The 23,271-nt window shown below is 39.1% G+C and overlaps 1 protein-coding gene across 6 annotated transcripts in view; it reads right to left on the bottom strand.

Annotated features, from left to right (window-relative positions):
* Positions 1-23,271, bottom strand: part of LOC109416018 (neuropeptide F receptor) — a 410,464-nt gene that overhangs the window by 282,651 nt on the left and 104,542 nt on the right. For all 6 annotated transcript variants that reach the window (XM_062859327.1, XM_062859331.1, XM_062859332.1 and 3 more), the window contains one exon: positions 15,368-15,805. In XM_062859327.1, the coding sequence (XP_062715311.1) occupies positions 15,368-15,805 (438 nt within the window). The remainder of the gene's footprint in view (positions 1-15,367; positions 15,806-23,271) is intronic.

The raw sequence follows: 23,271 nt of genomic DNA, 5'->3' as shown, positions 1-23,271 counted from the left end.
ACATTCGTCGTTTAAAAATAAAATAACAAATAAAGTAAAACTTTTTCGGTTTCAGGATAATCTTTGGAGTGCTTGTAAATTATTTTAAGCGAAAAAGCTGTAATTTATTTTCATTTATTAACTTTAGTTAACTGCTCTCACTTGCCCCAGTGCATTTCAGCATCTGGGGCAAGTGAGACCTATGAGAGTAACCAATCACAATCTAGTTTGGCCTCGCTTTCTTCAGCTTAAGTCGAAATTTACTCAAAAGTGAAGTAAAAATCAGCGCCTTAAGTAAACAATCGTTGAATTACACTTAGTTACTTCTAATCTGATGATGAAGCTATTGGTTAAAATGGTAAAGTCTTGGGTAGAATCAAAATCATCTATTTTTCATATTTTCGTTCAAACAAATTCTATTATTTTTTTCGTATTTTGCTGCATAATGAGTTTTTTCTGAATATTAAGGAACCGGTCATAAAGTATGGAAAAAATGGAAAACGACTTATTCAAAGTTCACGATTTAAAAATCTTTATTTAATGATCGTAAAATTATGTAGGGGTAAACATAACATCTGTAAAGCTTGAAAAATCTTTTGGTGAGTTTCATCAACTACGTAATATGAAAAGCAAATTTAGAAATCTTTCGGCATTTAACCTTAGGGCGCTTTTTGTATAAATAAAATCAATTTGTTTTGCACAAGCTAGAGTTTAATCATTTTTTTTTCTCAGTGATTCGTTATTATATGTGTTACGTAATTTATGCACGATACCACAACACTTTTCCAACATAAATCGCTAAACATAGTTATTCGCATAAGATATCTATAATTTATGCTACATTACATATATGCAGCAACTTTATTAAGCCATTTGTACAAAAATTCCGAATAGGTCCCACTTGCCCCGTGATACGGTGTAAATGAAGATCTGCTCCACTTTTCATCATATGCAAAATATACAGAATTTAAAAATTTTGAAACAGTTTCAAAGCCCGGTAATAAGAAGAAATATACCAATAACGTCCTTCAGAACCATTGGAATTATAAAATTATTTATGTTCAGATTTTTTTGGCTTGACAAAACCAAACTAGCATTTTTTTAGGTCCCACTTGCCCCGGGGTACCTTATATGAATATTTTGTCGGAAGCAGATTCTATGCGCTTGAAGTAGACTGCGTATTTGTCAAAGTACTTAATGAGCCCACTCTCCTTTTTGGCACTTCATACAACAATTGTTGTATTTTAACATCCAACACCTTGCTTTTTCTATAACGAGGAACCTACAATATGGCAGTCCTGCACGCCGCCTATTTTAATTGGTGAAACTTGGCAGCTCGACTACATTTTTTAAGATTGTTATCGGTATGATTTAGTTTTTACAAAAAGAAATAACTGTAGTGTTTCTATGATATCTGAGTTGAGTTAGGTACAGTCAATGCATCTTTGAAAAATCGTAAGTACTCTTATCTAATCTCATACATACGCGGAATCACCCTGGAAAGCAATCGTGTTACTTTTCTTGTCAATACTGATGCTTGCAGCATATCAGAGATATGACACATGCATCAAAGCGGCCTGGTCTACTGCGTTGTATTTGCGCGCAAAGATGATTCTTCGAAATACTTGGAGTACAGAATATTTTATTTCGGCAAGGTACTTCTCGAATTTACAGGGGAGGAAGGATGCGTGGACGGTGAAGTTACCCATTTCGCAGACTTTCTTCCTAATGTCTCGTTTATTTAATTTATATTTTTAAATTTATATTTAATAAACCACCCACTGACGACCACCATTTTCAAAAACAGCAATCAAACCAAAACTCTTTTGTCTTTTTGAAATATACAAGACAAAACGAAACGCGAGGCACAGCTCTTTCAAAGCGGAGGATCTCAGCCCGGAAAGTGAAGAAAGAAAACCTTGTGGTCACTTATTACCGTCAAATAGTTTCTTTTCGGGTTAGAAAATACGCACATCTTCTCACCGGAATCTGCGTCGGATGACGATAATTTTGAAACTTGTCGGAACGAATTTCGCGAGTTATTTATTTGGACATTTTTCTAAATGTGCGAAACTAAGCTTTACTTGCTGCGTAGAAAACCCGGCTCAAACATGTACATTGTACGTGTTAAAACAGCAAAACTCACTGAATCACTATACATTTCTTCAAATATTAGCTTCGAAACGATCGGCCGAATCAAAAACTAAAGGTGCGATTATGAGCAATCGTAACTATGTTTAAGAGAAAATCAATACATTCGATATGCATGATCCTAATATTGGCGAAGAAGCGAAAACTTTATTCATAACATACTTAAGCAAAGCTTGTCAATTTAAACCTATTATTTTTCTGCGTTTGTATTTTCACTCTATCACAATTCTATGTCAGACAATTTGTTGTGTTATTCGTGTAACGATCTATGATATTGATTGGTTGAAAATTTCAAATATTTGATGCAAACTAAAATAAATTCCTACCTATACAAAACAAGAAAATCATTCTCTAGATACTATATACCTGGCAACAAATCCATACTCATGTTCTTTCGTCTCCTCTTTACGCTACCCAGAGAGCTAAACGCGAGAGAGCGCACGAGCCTACGGATAGAGACCGTACTTTGCGTGTCTCTATATTCTAAGCCCTGCTACGAACCGTACGTAAACTTTTCGCTTTCGAGCCCTACTTAGCAGCGACCGGTGCGGTTCGCTTCTTTGTTCGGGGCTCTACTTAACGTTAAAACGCTTGATTGAGCCCATGAGTGGGCTTGGTCTAACGAAAACCAAATTAAATTTAATGAGGAAACATAGTTCGCGAGAATAGGTTTTAGTACTGGTTCATAGGACTTCAGGGGCGTTTCAGAGACATTTCAGGAGACTTCATGAGGTGACAGAATTAAAGGCTTCTTTTTAACCTTCCTTTTGCATCACGTTGACAGCAGCTCGCTGACGTAGTGTACGGTTTGGGTCAAAAATAACCCTAATGCCAAAGGAGGGTTAATTAAAGAACATTTCAAACGGATTACGGGGACTCCATGAGCGTTTCAATAGTATAAAACGCCCCATAGACCCCCTAGAATCCCACCGGAAACCCCGAAATATCTCCTAAATCCCCCTTAGACCGCCTGAAATGCCACTCAGAACTCCAGGTACACTGGGGCGCCCTGAAGCGCTCCTGAGACCAAGTACTCTCATCATAGGACCTCCTGGAATGAGCCTGATACTCCCTGAAGCGCCCCTGAGATCTTCTGAAACACTCTGGAAACCTGCTGAAGCACCCATGAGACACCCTGGAGCGGCAAAAGGTTATTGCGACCATACAAAATTGCAAATGCTCCATAGAAAATTAAAAAGCGCTCTATAAAGAATGATCATTAGAGTAAGTCATCGTTTATATGGAAAAATGAAAAAAAAAATAATGGTATCCCATCAGATCAAAGCTTTTTTGATCCCATTTCAGGACCCAAATGAGTGTGCAAAATTTGGGAACGATCGGTTATGTCTACGTTTTGCGCATCGCGTTTGAAGTTTGTATGGAGTTTTACATGGGAAAACACACTTGTTTGCATTTCTCTCATAACAAGCCCAAATTTTTCTAAAACCGTATAACCGATAAAGTAAAAACATAGCTTAGGGTGTCCTGAAAAACTTTGTCGAAGGCCGCGAAGTGATCTGATGCGTATGAAAAAAGTTATAACGTTGACATTGCTTGGCGAAGCAACATGATTTTGTTGCTATTGTTATTCCTTTACATATTAAAACATAAACACATGTATGCGGTTCGTTGCTTATAACTTTTTTTCACAAGCATCGGATCGCTTTGCGGTCTTCAACAAAGTTTTTCAGAACATCCTAGGCTATCATTTTACTGTATCGGTTAGAAAGTTTCAGACAAACTTTTTCAACTTATGACTAAAATGCAAAAAAGTATGTTTTCCCATACAAAATCCCATACAAATTTCATTTGCAATGCGCAAATTGTAGACGCAACCGATCGTGCTCAAACTTTGCATTGATACTCAGGACCCGAAAAGGAATCAAAAACACTTTGATCTGAGAAAACGGTTCCGATGACCCACACTAATGATCATATGTTCCATGAAAGTGTGCAATCTTACCCATAAATAATTGAAAACGTTCCATACTTAATGGAAAATGTACCGGTAAAACATAAAATTTTCTTATTGAAAGTGAAATTTTGCACCAATAAATAATACTGAAATGCTTCAAAATAAAATACAAATGCTCCATAGAAAAATGCAAATTCTCCATAGAAAATTAAAATTGCACCCATAGTATATTGAATATTCCTCCATAGAAAAAGTAAATTGCCCAATAAAAAAATAAATATAATGAAAACTTGATAAATTTCCGCTCAAACTAAAAATAATTCATGGAAATTTTTTCATTTTCACACATGTTTTAGAGAAACAAATACCAATAAATATTAAAAACCGTAAAAAAATAGTACATTTTTTTAGTTTCTATTGAAATCTATGAATCTCGGTGTCTGCTTAACCCTTAAATACGGCGATACAGAAAAATCTGTATTGATACAGATTTTTGATGCAACCGCTTCTGAAAATCCCTGGAACGCCCCGGAGACTCCTGGAACGCCCTGAGAGCTTCCGAAGCACCCCAAGAACCCCTGGAACTTCCCGGAAACTCCTGAAACGCCTTAAAAAGCTCCTGAGACTTCCTGAAGTTCCCCTTGAGACCCCTCGAAGCTTCCCTGGAGCCTCCTGGGACCCCCTTATACGCCATGCGATCGTCTGAAGCACCACTGAGACCCCTGGGACCCCCTGAAACGCCCCGGAGATCCTTTTTCTAAGTGAACCCTCCATTCACACCCACACCAAAGAGCTCATACAGCTTAAGCACCCATGAGAAACGTGAATCACCCCCTGCTGAAGCACCGATGAGGCACCCTGGAACACCCCTCCCCCCGAAACCTCCTGAAATGCCCCAGTCACCCTAAAACGCTTCTGAGAATCGCTAAAACCCCATGAGACCATTTGAAGCACCCCTGAGACCCTTGAAACGTCCCTGAGACCTCCCACACTACCATGAAACCCCATTGGAAACCCCTCAAAGGCCTTAGAGACACCTTAAAACGCTCCTGAGACTTCTTGAAATTCCCCTGAGACCCCTCGATGCTTCCTTGGAGCTTCTTGGAACACCCCCGGAGCCCCAGGAATCCTCCTAAAATCTCCTGAGACCCCCTAATTAGCCATAAGACCTACTGAAGCACACCTGAGATCCCCTGGGACCCTCTGAAACCTCCTTACGTACCAATGAGACCCCTTGAAACACCCTGAGACCCCCTGAAACGTCTCTGAGACTCTGGGACCACACGGTACCCTCTCGGATTGCCCCTGAGATATCCTGATACCCCATGAAACCTTCTGAAACACTCCTGAGAACTCCCTTGGAGCCTCCTGAGCAGGGATGCCAGACGATTTTTTGAGAAATCTGTATTACTCTTTTCGGAAATTTGTATCCCATACAAAATTTGAGTGAAAAATTTGTATCCCATACAAAAATAAAATAATCCTTCTTGCCCAAAAATCTGTATTTCATATGAAACGGGATCTGTACGGGTGCTGCAGATTAATGTGTATATATGGCATCCCTGCTCCTGAGGCGCCCTGGAAGACCCTTGTGACCCCCTGAAGCGCTCTTCAGACCCCGTGAAGCACCCCTAAGACCTTCTGTGGCCCCCTATAACCTCTAAAACCTCCACAGACGACCCTGCGAACTCCTTTAACGCCCCTGAGACCTATTGGTACGCCCTGAAACCCCCAGGAACTATCTCAGACGCGCGTGCAACCTCCCTTTGCTCAGGGTAGAGAAACGCCTCCTGACAGTCGTTTCCATAGTTACCGCCATTATTACATTTTCTTGTGCACAATATTGGTCCTGAATAGCTCTCTCTCTCTCTATTTTTCTACAGGACATATTGTGCGTTGCAAGAAAAACACAATTATGGCGATTACATTCCAAGGCCTTCAATGATGGACAAAATTTAATCGCACTGCAAATGCCACGTGCAGTCGCAGCAGTCATCATATCACCTGGCCATATGGCGACCTATTTTCAAGAATTATCAAAGAGCGCAATGATGGATTAGGCGACTGTCTCGCGCGTATCTCTGACTGCGGATAAAAGTAGTCGCGAAAGTAGATTTTATTTTGAATCGTATAATAAAAAGGTACATAGATAAAAAATGCAAGAAAATAGCCTGCATAGAAAATGCATAGAAAGATGTTTAAGTGTACTTGGAGGAATTTATTAAAGAACCTTTGAATATATTTCTGCAGGAAGCTCTTCGGGAACTCCTGCTGCTAGCTGGAAAATAAATCATGCGAGAATCTTCCAAGGAGTATTTGAAAAAAAAAACATGTTGAATTTAGGATGAATGATTGATAAAGAAATACCTGTACAAATTTTTGGAAAATTTTCTAAAAAATCGGAAAAAAAAGAAATTTGAAAACAACCCGAGGAAGAATATTTGAATCCCTGGAAAAAACATCAAGAAGAACGCATTAAAATACTTCTTAAAAAAATCCTTGAAGAACCTCTTGAAATAGAGCAATGATGGAAAAAATCAGGTTTGCTTAAAAAAACTGAAGGAAGAATTTATTTTGAAGAAAAAATCTAAAGGAAATGAACCCATGCAACATTTCCTTTATAAAGCCACGGCAGAATTTCTGAGTTTATCTTTAGAGAATGTATAGTGAAATACTGATTTTTCTAAAAAAATGTATCAACTTCTGAAGGAATCTATAAATCTCCGGGAGGATTTCCAAAAAAAATATCAGTGAAGAAAATTCTGAGGAAGAGCATGTAAGGTTTTTTTTAATGAAATCTCAGAGAATTGTTTTTATTATGTAATCAATGAGATTTGCAGCCCTAGGCTCAAAGCTGCGCAGGCAACGAGTTCGATACTGTCCCGCACTTCAGAGCACTATCATTTCAATTAACCTTTGAGCGATCGCGTTGTTGTATATTGTACAACACGCTGAAAAAATCTCGCTTTTTGTACTCAGTAATAGTGTAGTGCTGGCGGTAGCTGCCAACCATGCGACTGTCGGAAGGTTTTTATGATATTTTAGCAATTCTAGCCAAAACCCTAACGTGTAATAAGTACTTTCTATTTCGTACCACATATTCGAATATCATCCAAGTTATAATCAGTACTATCCGTGTACGAAAAATAGGTCAATAGATTCAAAATTGACTGAGTTAGGACACAAAAACGACCCGAGCAAAAAAAAAGACGGGGTCGGTGGTCTAATGGCTCAAGCTCAAGCTACAAAAAGACCCGAGGCAAAATAGTTATTTATGTAACGAGTTGCAAAAAGTTGATTTTTTTCAGCATGAGTCGTCGTACATTTATCCAACGAGGCCTGCCTTGATTCAACTTAGTGTTCTTTGAGCACTTCGACAGTTATTAATTGAAGGGCTTTCTTTGCCTGCCATCCTTTATTACACCAACGAACCTAACCTCAAAATGACTGACAATTCTCAGGTCATTTTGACAGATGTTACATGAGCATGAAAAGGACGGCAACAAGATCGGCAAACTAGAATATATTATCTGTCTTTTTCGTGCATGTGTGTGGTCTGTCAAAATGACCTGTGAATTGTCAAACATTTCCATGGCTAGCTTTGTTGGTGTAATGAAGAATTGCATGAATTTGTATATTGTGAGGCAAGAACAATGATACACTATGCCCAGGGAGTCAAGAAAATGTTCCCGACTGGAACGGGAATCGAACCCGCCATCTCCAGATTGGCGATCCGTAGCCTTAACCACTAGACTAACTAGAGACCCATCTCGATATTACGCTCGAAGTCTACGGTGAAACGATCGAGGAGGTAAAGTTGACTACCAACCACTCGATCAAGGTTGTGGAGGCGTGGATGCGGTCCAGAAAACTGGAGCTGGCTCACCACAAGACAGAGGTGACGGTTGTTAACAACATGCAGTCGGCGCAGCAGACGGAGATCAGTGTAGGAGAGTGCACTATCCTGTCGAAGCGCTCTGTCAAGAACTTGGGCGTGATGATCGACGATAAGCTTACCTTCGGTAGCCACGTCGATTATGCCTGTAAAAGAGCCTCCACAGCTATTGCGGCACTGTCCCGGATGATGTCCAATAGCTCAGCGGTGTACGCCAGTAAGCGCAAGCTTCTGGCTAGTGTTGCTACGTCCATACTTAGGTTTGGCGGCCCGGCGTGGGGTACCGCGTTAAGTACTGAATGCTACCGACGGAAGCTGGAAAGTACTTGCAGGCTTATGTGTCTGAGGGTTGCAAGCGCGTACCGTACCGTGTCACACGACGCTCTCTGTGTCATTCTAGGTGTCATTACTGGTATGGTGCCTATCAGCATTCTTATCAGTGAGGACATGGAGTGCTTCGAAATGCGCGGCACAAGAGGCATACGCAAGACTGTCAGGATGGTCTCTATGGTCAAATGGCAGCGCGCGTGGGACAGTTCCACCAAAGGAAGGTGGACCCATAGGTTGATACCGAGGGTAGATAGTTGGATTAATAGGCGCCATGGGGAAGTTTCATTCCACCTGACACAGGTCCTTACAGGTCATGGTTGCTTCCGACAGTATCTACACCGTTTCGGGCATGCGGATTCTCCCGAATGCCCAGTGTGCAATGGTTTAGAGGAAACGGCGGAACACGTTTTGTTCGTGTGCCCGCGTTTTCGCACAATGCGTGACCGCATGCTTGCCACATGCGGGGAGGACACAACTCCGGACAACTTGGTCCAGAGAATGTGTAGGGATGAGATTAGCTGGAATGCCGTTTCAACGGCTATCACCCATATCGTCTGGGAGCTACAGAGGAGGTGGCGCGTGGACTCGGAGAATGGCTAGTCCAGATGCAATACAAGAGGTGGTCCAGGGGTTCGAAGTCGGCTTCGTAGGTCATACCGGTGCCCTGCGGTCGAGATCGACCCTTACAGCGATTAAGTGGCCGCGGAGAGGAAGTCCCGGTAGCGGTGCTGTCGTGGTGTCAGTCTACTGGGTTGGATCTGAGCCCGCGGTTGGAAAGGGGTCCCCGGCAAGGGTCGGGGTAGGTGAGACCCTGCTGTCTGCAACCTACGGATGCATCTGATAAGGCCTGAAGGGTAGTGATACCCTTGCCTTCAGCAGGTCAGATCGGGTTGCATGTGGGCATCAGTTCTTGATGTCCGCTCAGCAGTAGGGCGCGGGCGGGGTTGACCCTGCCCGCCTTCCGAGGACAAAGGGAGGGGCGAGGACCACTCGGGATACTGGCTAAGCGCCAGCATGCTATCGTGATGGACTCTCCAGAGCGAGTCATCGATGTTCGTTGCTGCTAGGCTACGGCAGCTAACCTTGAGGGTGCGATATGCACTAGCCCCTCTCTGAAGCAATACCTTCTTGGTGGTTCCAGAGAGACGTAGGGTTTGGCGACCATAGGAATGTGTTTAAGTGGGTCGAGGAGAGAGTAGTCCTGGCTTCTACCGGCATTGTAGAAGACGGCCTCAACCCCACACTACCCTAACCTTCCTGTTAGGGTGTCTGTTGAGCAGATTTATCCCCCTATGGTTTAGAAGGAAAAAAAAAAAAAAAAAAAAAAAAAGACCCATCTCAGACCTAAACAAAACATTTGTTGAGTAACCGCTGGCAAATTTTTTGAACGAAACTTTGAGAAATGGCTAAGGGAGAGTTTGAGAAATCTTAGAAGGAGTTCATGGAAGATTTTGTTAATTTTGTGAAGAATTGGCAATAAGTTAAAATTCACAAATACAAAGAAATTTAAAAAAAAAAAAAGATTTTGTTAATGGATTCCTCTGCATTATCTCCGGAAATATTTCCAATGGAATCTGTGGAAGATTATATAAAAAAATACTTGTAAAACTTGGAAATTCTCAAACAATCTCTAAAACGTTTATAAAGAATTCCTGGAAGATGTTTTGAAGGATTTCCTGCATGAACTTTTGAACAAATTCACGTCAGAAAGATTTCCAAAGATTCAGATTCAAGAAATATTTTCGATAGGAAATCCTTACGGATTTCTGAACGGATCGCATGAAGAATTTCCGAAGGAAACCGTGGAGAAAATACTGAGTAACTCTCGCTGAGACCGGTCCACTGTTTACACCTTGCCTTGAAAAATTATAAGGTGGAAATTTTCTGAAAATTCATGTCAAAAGAGTAAAGAAAATACGTTTGGTTACTCAAATTGATAATTAGAGCCACATTTGCGGGTCTTTTTGCGGATCCCTCGATTTTGGTTGCTTGTTGGCTTATTTAAACCGTTTTTCGAAAGATTCTCCGAAAACCCAATTCAAAACGAAATGTTGTTGAAAAGAGGAATGATAGTGCTACTTTCGGCAGTTACTTAGAAATATGACGCTTGTTTAAAGCAATAAGGGAGCGTCTATAAATGACATAGCATTTTTTGGTCGATTTTTACTCCCTCTCCCCCATCGTAGCGTATTTTCCCGGGTTACGTACAAAAGGCTGAAACACGAAAGGCTGAAATAACAAAAGGCTGAATTACGAAAGGCTGAATCACAAAAGGCTGAAAATGTCAAAAGGCTGAAATAACATAAGGCTGAAATAATCATTCGACTAGTTTTCAAACGGCGATCCTAAAGGCAGTCATGCGAGCCTGAAGGCAACACTAACATCACAGACAAACAGACATAACACTCTAATTATTCATATCGTACACTGATATAATGATCTTTATGAAAATTTGCTAGTTGGCCGACCACTCAGCTCTGACACTTGCATTGGTTTAGCTTGAGTTTGACATTTGAAGCACACTACCGCTCATTGGTTGATGGTTTATTGGACGAACATGCTTCCGTTACTATGTTCAAAATCGGAAAGCGTTAGGGCTGTTTTCCGCGCTAAAGTATGCATTATTGATTGCCTACATAACTATGACAGTATTTCTCGGAAGAATAGCATATATTTAAAAGAAGGAAAAATCTCTGATCAAATTGTTGGCAGCTGTAATGGCAACCAATCTCCATAACAGCATGACTCGAAAGAATAGCTCATGCTCAAAGAAGGAAAAATCACCGATTGAAATACCATCAGTCATTTTTTGTGTTAGTTGGTATGCATCATTAGCCTCTTCACTAAGCACATTCTATGACTTGGACTCATATATGTAGCCGATCTGTTTAGCGAACGGGTAGTCATGTTTAGGGTGACGGGTTCGATTCTCCCTCGGGCCAAAAACTTTTTGTAATGGAAAATTCCTTGACAACCGCGGGCATAAAGTATCTTCCTACCTGTTACAATGCAAAGTAATCATTGGCAGAGAAGGCTCTCAATTAAAAACTGTTGAAATGCGTATAGAAGCTGAAAGCAGGCTTTGTCTCAGTTGGGACGTTACGCCAGAAAAAAAAGAAGAAGTATTATAACTCATTTCCTGCATTTTTGCAATTTCAGTCTTTTGTGCATTCAGCCTTTTGAAATTCAGCCTTATGTTACTTTCAGCCTTTCGTGTTCAGCCTTTTGTGCATTCAGTCTTTTGAAATTCAGCCTTATGTTAGCATCCCATTTTCCCATACCTTATACATGGCTCGTCACACAATCCCAGACTCCCCCCTTCCAAAAAGCTACGTAATTTATGGACGCTCCCTAAAACGCATGATTGATTTTCAAACTGAGAATTTAATTATTCCAAATCTATATTTCTTTGTTCTCACTTAGAGTTTATCAATAAAAACAATCAATTACCAATATTTCATATCCCTTTCGGGACGGAGCGCAAAAAAGTGAAATATCCATACAAAATGCTTAATTTTAGCTCTTCAGTACACGTAAATTCTTAACAAAACAATAATTGTAATGCCTCATTTGGAAGAACTACTCTTAATCTTTCGAATTCTAGCTTTGACTACTTAGATAAATCAAAAATAAAAAAAAATATGCGACAGATCAAACTATTTCATGTTTACGATTTTTGCCCACTTTCTGTCCAACGTATTGTGGAAATTCGCACATGCAACGTAAACAAAAGCTTGTTTGCATACATATAAGTGAAAATAAAAGTTCGATTACTAAAACAGTTTACATCAAATAATACAAAGACTAACCAAATGATAAAAAAAATATGCAAACCTGTTATTGCTCAATAGCACAATTGTGCTGGTTCGTCACGATCCCTTTTCCTTCCCTTAACATTATGAACTTCGCAAAATGATGACCAAAAACATGATCCAGAAGCACTCACACATCTTTCAAATTCTTAGGGTAAAAGCTCCCTTAGTGGAGGTAGTACCAATAGTGGTGGTAGTGTCAATTTAGCACTGTTTCGACCAAAAATGACATTTTCAATAGATGCATCATACCTAACTAAAAACATTAATTGAGCTTTGGGTTCAGGATTTGCCGAAAAACCTATTTTAAACAATTATTTTCGTTATTTTTTTTGCTCCTTTGAACCTATAATGGTGGTAGTGTTCCCATAGTGGTGGGTCCCCTAAGAATTCAATGGGATGCGCCACTATAGGAACCAAAGTTAAATTTTACCTCCATAATAGGAACCGTGTACCTATAGTTGGTGCAAGTGATTTATTGAAAAAAAAAACTGAAATAAACAATGGTTTTTACATTTTTCCTAGCAAATTTAAGAAAAACAACTACCGATTAACGTTTTCAGACTTTTTATTTTGTGGTTTTATCATTTTTTTTAAATTATTTTACTACAAGGAGCTACTAATAGCACCACTATTGGTACATTTACCCTACCCCAACGTCGCAACAACGCAATGAGGAAGGTGTAGCAAATCCATCACTCCAACTTTTAAGTGCAGTTTTGGCCGTGATGGCCGTTGGCAACCACCGATTTTCGAGATTTTTTGCATCAATCGAAAACTGAGATACTTTTACACAATATATAAAAAAATTAGAGATGTCTTTTACATTGCCGGTGCGCATGGAAATGGACTGAGAAAACGTGACATTTGGATATCAGAACTGCGGATAACTTTTGATAGAAAAAGAAAAAAAAACACGTACAATTTTTTGATATGTAGTGTATAAATGTCTGAGCCTTCAGTTGGTGCAAACATTTTGAAATCAATGATTGCCAAAATGGTAACAGAAAAGTTTTGGTATACAATTTCAAGATGGAGACCCAAATCAAAATGACCGACCCAACTTTTTATAACTGTAAATAGTAGCTCTAACTTTCCTCTTTTCAATAACGTTAACAGTTCAAATGAGCCAACTGTTCACGCACATTCAAGCGTATGTGGTGCCGGTGCCGTGAAATGGTCAAGTTCTGGACAAACACAGTAACTGGTATTTCTTCTGGACTGCAGATGTACAACACAGATCAGTTCTTCTTAGTCAATTGACTTATTGCACGACGTGAAACACCAAGCACTTTTCTTCAGATCAGGTATTTTTACTGTATTTACAACTATCACAAATTATGTATGACTATTACAGATGATCTAAGACCAAGACAGGACAATTGACTCTATTGGATTCTGTGATGAGTATTTATAGTCGCTTCTAATAATAGTAATTTGCGCGGAAAACCCGATGTAACCCCGAAGCAATAGCAAATGGCCACAATAAATAATCTACCTATTTACATGACCCTATACTATTGCTGATCTCATTAGAATCAAATTTGACTGCACCAACATTGGCGTTAACACCAACAATTTACCAAAATCGAGAGGTCAGAAAATGGTTGTTGTTCAAACTAACGGGGGTCCATCAATTTGAGTAACCATTTCCTTACAATTTGGCATTTTCCTTACTTTTTAGGCGAGGACTTTCAGAAAATCGCCATTTTAAACAGTTTTTAAAGACAAGGTGTAAATAATGGAACGGTCTCAGCATGAGCGAGCATTCTTGGAAATATTTCTAGGTAATTTCTGAAGGAAATTCTGGAGGAGTTTTCGTAATAATCCAAGGTTCCCCAAATAAATTTCTCGACAAATTTCTGAAGGAATTCCAGAGGAATTCTGGAAAGAATGTATAGAAAATTTAAAAAAAAAATTTTGAGAGAATCTGTTTTGGATTTTCTGAAGGAATAAGTAGAGTAACTTCCAAAGCAACCTGTCAATAAGGAAAACACCTGAATAAAGGAATTGCTGGGATGATTTCTTTGGAAAACTTTGGATAAATTTTCAAAGTAGTCCTTTTAAAGAATTTTCAAAAAAGTTATTGGGAGATTTGCTGAAAAACCCCGCAAGAATTTCTGAAAAATTTCGTGAACGAACCTCTGGAGAAATTTCTAAATTTCTCACATAAATGCAAATATAAGTAATCTGGAACATTCACAATGGTTATTATTCTTAAGGGCGCTAAAAGATTTCAAATTGCACAAATATTAACAAATTATGTTCCTTATAATTTCTTCTTTTGGAGTGAAATCGCCAAAGCATAGTATTGGTCCTATTCTCAAACTAATATTTACCTAGCGACTTGATACCAACAACTCACGGAATCTCTTTCTAGAACTTCAATCGAACGAATCAGAATTTGAATTCGAAGATAGACGCCTTTGAAAGGAATAAAGTGCTTTTAATTAAACTTCATGTAAAACTTTTCCTCCAGCACTACTCCTCCAGGTTAGCCATGATCTTCTACAGCTCCGTTAACGAGGCGTAAACTAATAATTCGTCTCGTTCCGCGATTGTTCCGGTTCATTTTTGCCGGAGCGTGGAACGATTTGGATAAATATTTATCGACAAGCATTAACCCGGCACGGAGCAATTAATTTTCGTCTGCTTGACAGTTTAACCCGCACACTCGACGGCTGCCCCAGGAACCGAGCGGGCTGTGTTTATGATCCTTTTTGCGGTTAAGAATATGCGGGAATACGATTTTGGGGGAGAGCGATAGCGCGCAGACGGTAAACAAAAGATACGCTCAACGTAATAATCTCGTCGTTTACGGAACAATCATTGTGATATCGCGAGACATGGGAAGTACTTTGTTAGTGTTATTTTGTCATTTTTGGGTGATATGTTTTCCTAGGTGGAAGATTTGGTCCCAATAGTAAAAGGTTGGCCCTACTTTCTGTCAGTGCATATACGATCCCGCTAAAACAATACTGAAATTATCATAACTTGCTCGTATTTAGGTATCCAAATGTTGCATGTAGGTGGTAGATAATCCCAAAGAAATAAATTTAAGAAACATAATACAGGGATAAAAACAGTGCATCATAACAGGCACATAAAATGACTGAAAGGTGAAAGTTGCACAACGATCAGCATCTGATTGGCGCGAAAAGCGTAAGCACGGCAGAATAATTCGTTCAATTACCTAGTTAACAGATTGTTAATAACCTTGGTATAACGCATTAAACAAATCTTTATGTACATCTACACCCCACCATGAAAAGTTTCTCTACTTACCAGCAGTGCAGTCGACAGCGGCATCTGCTGAGGTCCTCGGGCGTACTCGAGAAACTCCTGCACGGTACACTGAAAGTTTTCGTTCCTCGGATCGCACCGGTCGTATGGTCCCTCCTCTGCGCTGAGCCCATGATTACCGTGGGTCGAATAGTTCTCACCGGAAAATGGCCACCTCGCACCAATGCCCCCTGCCTCCAGGAGCGTGGTGCTTCCATTTCCGTAGTCAAACCACCATCCGCCGCTGTCCAGCGAGACGGTGGATGTGGCAGTCGACGGGCTCGCTACACCCAGTTCCGACCACGACGACGACGTCGCCCCCAGAGATGTTGTCAGAAGCGCTGTGAGGATGGTGGTGGTGGCGGTGGCGTTTGTCCAGTCGTCAAAGTTGTGAAAAGTCATTCTGTGACTCGGCGATTCTGTCCCGTCGACGGTTGGCACCTGTAGGCAAAAAGGTATACCGATGGTGGTCTGATTAGTGCGACTTTAGAATACTGGAAAAGTCATGAGTGTGCACTCTCAATTATTTTTCTTATTCTTCTTGACGTAACGTCCCGAATAGAAGATAGTCTGCTTCTTCTCCACAATTATATACTGAGAGCTTCTCTACAAATAATCACTTTTCATGTGTATTAGGCCGTGTCGATTTTTGCAAAATTGCGAATATACAATCCCGAATAGTCACAAATAGTTGAAAATGGACCCAAATAAAGCCCTGCAAAATTAAAAAAAATCTAAAAAATCGGTGAGCTAGTTCGCAATCGACTTGAAGTTTTACATGGGAATTTTAATTTTTCGGTATGGGGAAATCCAACCTTTCAAACTTTTGATGAAAAAGGCACATTAAAGCTACTCTAAAAACCCGCTCCCCCCCTGAAGATTTAGTGTTTAGTGCATATATTAGGGAACATTTTATTAGAAGACAACTTTTTAGTTGCACTTAAGATAAGGGCGTTATTAAATTTCGGAACAATGGACATTTTATTTGCATGATTTCTAACTTTTTTAATTGGCATCACTGCACGCTTTGCGTGTTGAAGAGGATGGTGACAGACAGCCATCTGCGGCGTCATCACCCGTCGCTGGATGGAGACGCAAGTACCTGATAAAAATGAGATATGTAGTTAGGATTGTAAATATTCTTGATACCTATTTTGCTTTATAAAAACTTGGTATCTTCGGCAAAGTTGTTGGCATGGTCAAGAGCTATCCAGTGATGAACTAAATCAATGGCAAATCCATCGATGGGCGGCGCTAGTGTGCATATAAACTGCATGCAAAAGTATTAACGTATATGCGTGTATCTCAATAACGTGATCATTTAACTGTGTGGTGTCTGCGAAAAAGTTGTTGGCTAGGCCACGGGCTATCCAGTGACGAACGCAATACAGTCTAGACTCCTACTACACGGTTAGTTCGGGGGTGCAGTAGACATCCGTGTTGTAGGAATCCCAGAGCTTATGGGATTTCGCCTAATTGGGGGTGTGAGCGAATACATCAGGAGTATTACAAGATAGCACCATACTTTCTTTGGTAAAGTTGTATGTGGTACTAAAATAGATCTACCACACAATGCGAACTAACATCCAATTAGTTGGCAATTTGGCCGATAGAGGCGCTATGTAGAAGTGGTTGCTTATGTTCACTCACCAGTGATAAGTTATCACTTGCGATATCTCAAGATCTACTTGATTTGGAACAATGCTGTCTTCGGCAAAGTTGTTCAGTAGGTCAAGAACAATCTGGTGATTAACCAATTAGTTTGTGATTTCGCCGCTAGGTGGTGCTAGTTATCAAGTAAAGTTTCAAAAGTGTAAAATTTTAATCTTCTTAGCTCGCGACCCAGAGCAGATAGAAAAGTTCTTCAGGAAGTCAAGAGCTATCTAATGACTTAACATTTAGTTTGTTATTTCAGGTGACGCTAGTTGTCAAGTAAAGTTTCAAACTTCTCTAGCTCGCGATTCAGATCAGATAGAAAAGTGCCGTCTTCGTCAGAGTTTTGCAGGAAGTAAAAACCTATCTGGTGATTCAATATTTAGTTGGTGATTTCGCCACTAGGTGGCGCTAGTTGTTAAGTAAAATTTTAAACTTTTTTAGCTCGCGATCCAGTACAGATAGAAGAGGGTCGTCTTCGGCAAAGTTCTTCAGGAAGTCAAGAACAATCTTGTGATGTAACAATTAGTTGGTGATTAAGCCACTAGGTGGCACTAGTTGTCAAGTAAAGTTTCAAACTTCTCTATCTCGGGATCCAAAGCAGATCGAAAAGATTCATCTTCGGCAAAGTGCTTTTGGAAGTCAAGAGCTATCTGGTGATTCAACATTTAGTAGGTGATTTCGCTGTTAGGTGGTGATTTCGCCTCTAGCTCGCGATCCAGCGCAGATAGAAAAGTGTCGTCTTCGGCAAGGTTCTTCAGTAAGTCAAGAGCTATTTAGTGAATTAACCATTAGTTTGTGATTTCGCCGCTAGGTGGCGCTAGTTGTCAAGTAAAGTTTCAAACTTCTTTATCTCGGGATCCAGAGCAGATAGAAGAGGGTCGTCTTCGGCAAAGTTCTCCAAGGAGTCAAGAACAATCTTGTGATTCACCTTTAGTGAAAATTTTGGAACTTGTTGTTAAAGGCCAGCCGTTAGCATATTTACACGGTGTTCAATAAGTTCGGATACATCATATAACTTGAATTAATTTCACATCTGTAATTCAGATTTTCAAAGTAAATGTATTTATTGAAAGGTCATATAACACTGATCAAATATAGCATACGGTTTTGAATAAAGTCTTTTTCTACTTTTTTTTTATAAGCCTTAGATGTATCTAAAGTTTGTTAGCTCCGGCACGCTGGAATAATTTTCGATAAGTTGCTCAAGCTACAGAAGTCTAAAACGTTGACTTTTGAGTTTACATCGCACTATACTAAATTAGAATATCTAAATTAATAGACAAAGGCTTTACACTGCTATTTCAGTGATGATATGGTGATAAATTTGCAAGTTTAGTCAAAATGTGCTTAAATCTATGAGAAAGGTATAAATACATTATGTAAAGCCAATTTAAAATTTGCCACAATAGGGATATAATCAAGTTTTGGAAAAGATAATGATGGATTAAACTGAAATATAACGCAGCCTTGCTTTTTGACAAAACAAAAATCATTAAAACAGGTACAGCGGCAATTTTAGCAATTTTAAAGATCAAAATAAAATGAGTCCGTACTTCACCCAATCTGAATTTTATAGATTATTTCGTATGGCCATAGGTGCTATCACTAATGCTGAGGATAACAACCTAATTTGATTTAACTTAACACCATTACTGAATAAAAACTAGACGAAATACCAATGACAGACGGCCGAAAGGATCTTGAGACACATTTGCAATTATTACAAATAAATAAAGGACAGTTTGTTTCAAAACATATACTGTATTTGATCAGTATTATGTGAGCTTTCAATTAATACATTCACTTTGCAAATCTGAATTACAGATGGGAAATAAATTCATTTTTACTGTGTATCCGAACTTATTGAACACCGTGTAAATAGTTTTGATTTGCTAGTACCAGAACAATCGGAATATCGGGAAGGTCATTCCTGTGAAACCGCATTAAATCTGGTGCTAGCAAAATGGAAAGAAAAATTAGAGCGTAAAGATATGATTGTTGCTTTTTTTGGATCTGGAACGCGCTTTTGAAACAATTTCTTGGCCCTTGTTGTTGAAAACAATAAAGCGCTTTGGATTTGCGGGATCTGCATATTATGTTTCTAGTTCAAAACCGAGTTAGCGACATTTTTTCTTTGACTTCCGCTGCTTTTGTCTTGCGTTAAATACAATGTCGGAAGTGGGGCGCTGTATAGAGCACCAGGTGTATAATACAGCGCCCCACTTCCGACATTGTGTTTAACGTAAGGCAAAAGCAGCGGAAGTCGAAGAAAAAAATGTCGCTAATTCGGTTTTGTACTGGAAACATAATACAGATGGTTCGAAAGCTATTTGTGTGACAGAGCCCAACGGACTGCTTTCAATGATTCAATTTCGAGCCCCGTGGCGAACAGCCTTGGCGTACAACAGGGGAGTGTATTGAGCCCGTTTTATTGATTATGTACATAAATGACATGCGGCGAGTCTTACGATTTTGCGATATTAACCTTTTTGCTGATGATACCGTTATATTCATTGCAGCCAAAGAATTAGGGGAAGCCGTTTCACAAATGAATGCAGATTTACGTTCTCTGAGTAAATGGTTGAAGTACAAACAGTTGAAATTGAACATAAGTAAAACTAAATTTATGGTAACATCGCGGAATCGAGTAAATTATGAAGTCTCTGTAGAAATTGATAGTGAGACAATTGATCGCGTGCGTGAAATTAAATATCTTGGCGTGATTATTGATGACAGACTAAAGTTTGACGCTCACATCGACAATGTCATCAAGAAAATAGCCAAAAAGTATGGTATTCTATGTCGATTAAAAACGATTTGACTATTGCTAGTAAAATACAGTTGTACAAATCAATCATTTCTCCACACATTGAGTTCTGCCCGTCCATTTTGTTTTTAGCTAATGAAACACAAATATCAAGACTACAGCGTTTGCAAAATAAAATAATGCGGTTGATAAGATGTACCTAACAGATTCACTTCCTCAACTTTTTTGTTGGACGCCCTTCAGTGGTTGTCAGTGAAGCAAAGAATTGTCTATTTAACGTTGGTGTTCATTTTTAAGTTAAAGAATGATATGTTGCCTAGATATTTGTGTGCTCGAATTGAAAGAGGAAGTGACATTCATAGTTATAACACTAGAAACGCGGATCAAATACGAACACCCCACTTTTTGCATGGTGCTTCACAAAATTCTTTGTATTATAAAGGTATAAATGTTTTCAATTCGATGCCTGATCACATCACGAATGCAGTCACTCTATCACAGTTAAAGAGATGTAAAAGCTGCTTTTTGAACAACTACTCTGTTGACTTTTTATTCTTGACTAGATTTTGTATCTTGACGAAGTTTATCAACGGATATTTTGTGTGGACAATTTATATTTTTGTAATAGGAGGCACGAGCAAACTTTATGGATTTTATATTTATTGACGTAGTATTATTAACTGAACTTATTTTGTGTAGTCTACAAAAGTTTGAGTCTCGCGCGCGTTGACAGGTATAAATGACATTTTTGTATTTATTTATCATATGGAATATTTCTACTGTTGAAGGATTCTGTAGATTAGTAGTGAGCTGTCTAGTTGAATATCGGGAATTTCTTGAGAATGAGAATATTGCCGACTGTTTTGACATCGCGCGAACGTTATCAATCCTCGCAATATTTTTGATTTTCTGATCTTTCATGATCACTAGTAACGCTTGCAAACATCTGTAGATGAGAGCAGCAGTATTTCGAGAAAGTCATTCGAGGATTCCTCCAGGAATTGCTCCGGGGATTTCTCCAAGATTTCATTCGGGGATTCATCTAGGATTTTTTCGGCGTTTCCTACTAAAATTCCTTCCATGATTCCTCTAGAAATTGCTCTAGGTATTCCTTTATGAATTCCTACGGGGATTTCTTCAGGGATTCATTCAGGGAATTTCACAGGAATTAATTCGACGATTTCTTCGACAATTCCTCCACAAATTCTCCAAGTATTCCTCCAGGTTTTTTTTTCAAAAAAATTTGCAGGAATTCCTCCATGCATTCCTCTAGAAATTCCTCCGGAGAATCTTGCATGGATTCCTCCAGGAATATCTTCAAAGATTTCTTCAGGAATTCTCACGGGGTATTCTTCAGGAATTTTGTCGGGAATTATTCCTAAAAATTTACGAGGATTCCTCCTGGAATTTTCTCGGAGTATTCTTCGAGAAGCTTTGTGAGATTCTCCCCAGAAACTTACAGGGATTACTCCAGGAATTTCTCCGGGGATTTCTCCAGGAAATCCTACAGGAATCCCAAGAAGGATTTCTTCCGTAATTGTTTTTTTTTTCTGATTCGGGTATTTCTCCAGGAATTCTCTCAAGAAATTTACGGGGATTCCTCCCAAATTTTCTACAAAAAGCCTTCTAGAATCCCTTTGGGGATTTTTTAAGGAATTCCTTCGTACATATATTCGTTCAGGAAATTATAGGGGAATTCCTTCAGGGATTTTTGTAGGAATTCCTTCAGAAGTTCACGCGGGGATTCTTTCGAGGATTTCTCCAGGAATTTCTTTAGGGGATTTCTCCAAAAAATCATTCGTGAATTCCTCCACAAATACCTCCAGGGATTTCTCCAAGAATCCATTCGGGGATTTATTCAGAAAACCCTCAGGGAGTTTTTAAAGAAAACTCCAGGAATTGCTTTATTCTACGGGGAATTGCTCTAGGAAATCCTTCAGGTATTCCTCCACGTGTTTTGTCGTATATTCCTCCAGGAAATCCTAAAAAAAAGTAATTACAGGGACTCAGGGAGGAGTCCTCGAAAAAATCTTGGAGGAATCCCCAGAAAAAATCATTGAGGATTTCCTGGAGGAATAACTAGAGGAATATTCGGAAGATTACATGGAACAATAGACAGATAAATTCCTGGTGGAATCTCCAGATAAACTCCTGCAGAAATTTCCGGAGGACTTCTTGGACGAATACCCGAAAAGAAATCCTGGACAAATAGCCTGAGGAATTCCTGGAAGGATATTCGTAGGGAATCCAAAAGGAATACCGTGAGGAATACTCTGAACAAATCGTAGAGGAATCTCCGAAGCAATTACTGGAGGAATCCCGGAAAGAATTCCTGGAGAAATTCCTGAATTATTTCCTTGAGAATATCTTGAACAAATTCCTCGAGAAATCCGTAAAAGAATGTCTGGAAGAATCCTTGAAAAAATCGCCGGAGAAATTTCTGGAGGAATAATCAGATCAATTTTTGAAGGAATTCCTGTAGAAATTCTTAGAACAAAAAATCCTGGGAAGAATCCCCGAACGAATTCCTGGAGAAATCGAAAGAACTCCATAAGAAATGCATGGAGGAATTCTTGAAAGCGGATTCTGGATGAAACCCTGGAAGAATTCCTGTAGAAATTCCTTGGGAAATTCGTAGAGGAAACCTCGGAAGAATTCTTGGAGTAATGCTTAGAGGAATCCACGAATTATTTCCTGGAGTAATTTCCGAAGGAATTCTTGGAGAAAATTCCGAAGCAAGAAATCTATAGCAATCTTCGGAGGAAGATTTTTTCATTAGGAATTTAAAACGGAATTCTTGTAGGAACCCTTCCAAGAATTTCTCTGGGGTTTTCCCTTACGTTTTCCCTAGGTATTTCTTCATAGATTTTCCCAGGAATTCCTTCAAGATTTTTATTAGAGCGATTCCAAGCAACAGCATCAAAATTAAGGAAAATTTTTAATTCATGATTTTCTATTGAACTGAAACTTTGCACAGTTTTTCAGTTCCATCTAAATCGCCATTTTTCGATATCAAATTTTTATTTAGAGCCACGACTAACTTTTCAAAAGGGTGTATGTGAAAATGGTTCAAAAATATTCAAAAATATGCACAGCAAAAACGGATTGTTCGATTGTTATGAATTTTTCAGCAAAGTTAGATAGCTAAATGGTGATTTCTAAGAAAATATACACTGTGAAAAAAAATCTATTTTATCATTGAAAAACATCATTTTTGTCACAAAAACTCAAATATCTCAAAACCCTATCTTTTTACCAACTTGAATTTTTTAGGGAAAACGGTCCATTGTATTAGCAATCTACCATAAAAATTTGGTGATGGTAAACTAATAAACAAAAAAGTTATAACATTTCAAAAATTTCACAATTTTTACATTTAGTAAAAAAAATTTTTCTGTGTAAATTATTTCGGCCGGGAATCGCGATTTGATGCTGATTTTATTGTTCAGCAAAGTTAGATAACTAAATGGCGATTCCTAAGAAA

Source organism: Aedes albopictus, chromosome 3 (assembly GCF_035046485.1).
Source record: "Aedes albopictus strain Foshan chromosome 3, AalbF5, whole genome shotgun sequence".
In the NCBI taxonomy this organism is placed as follows: Eukaryota; Metazoa; Arthropoda; class Insecta; order Diptera; family Culicidae; genus Aedes; species Aedes albopictus.
The sequence above is the reverse complement of the archived record's forward strand: the minus strand, read 5'-3'. Positions and strand labels throughout refer to the sequence as shown.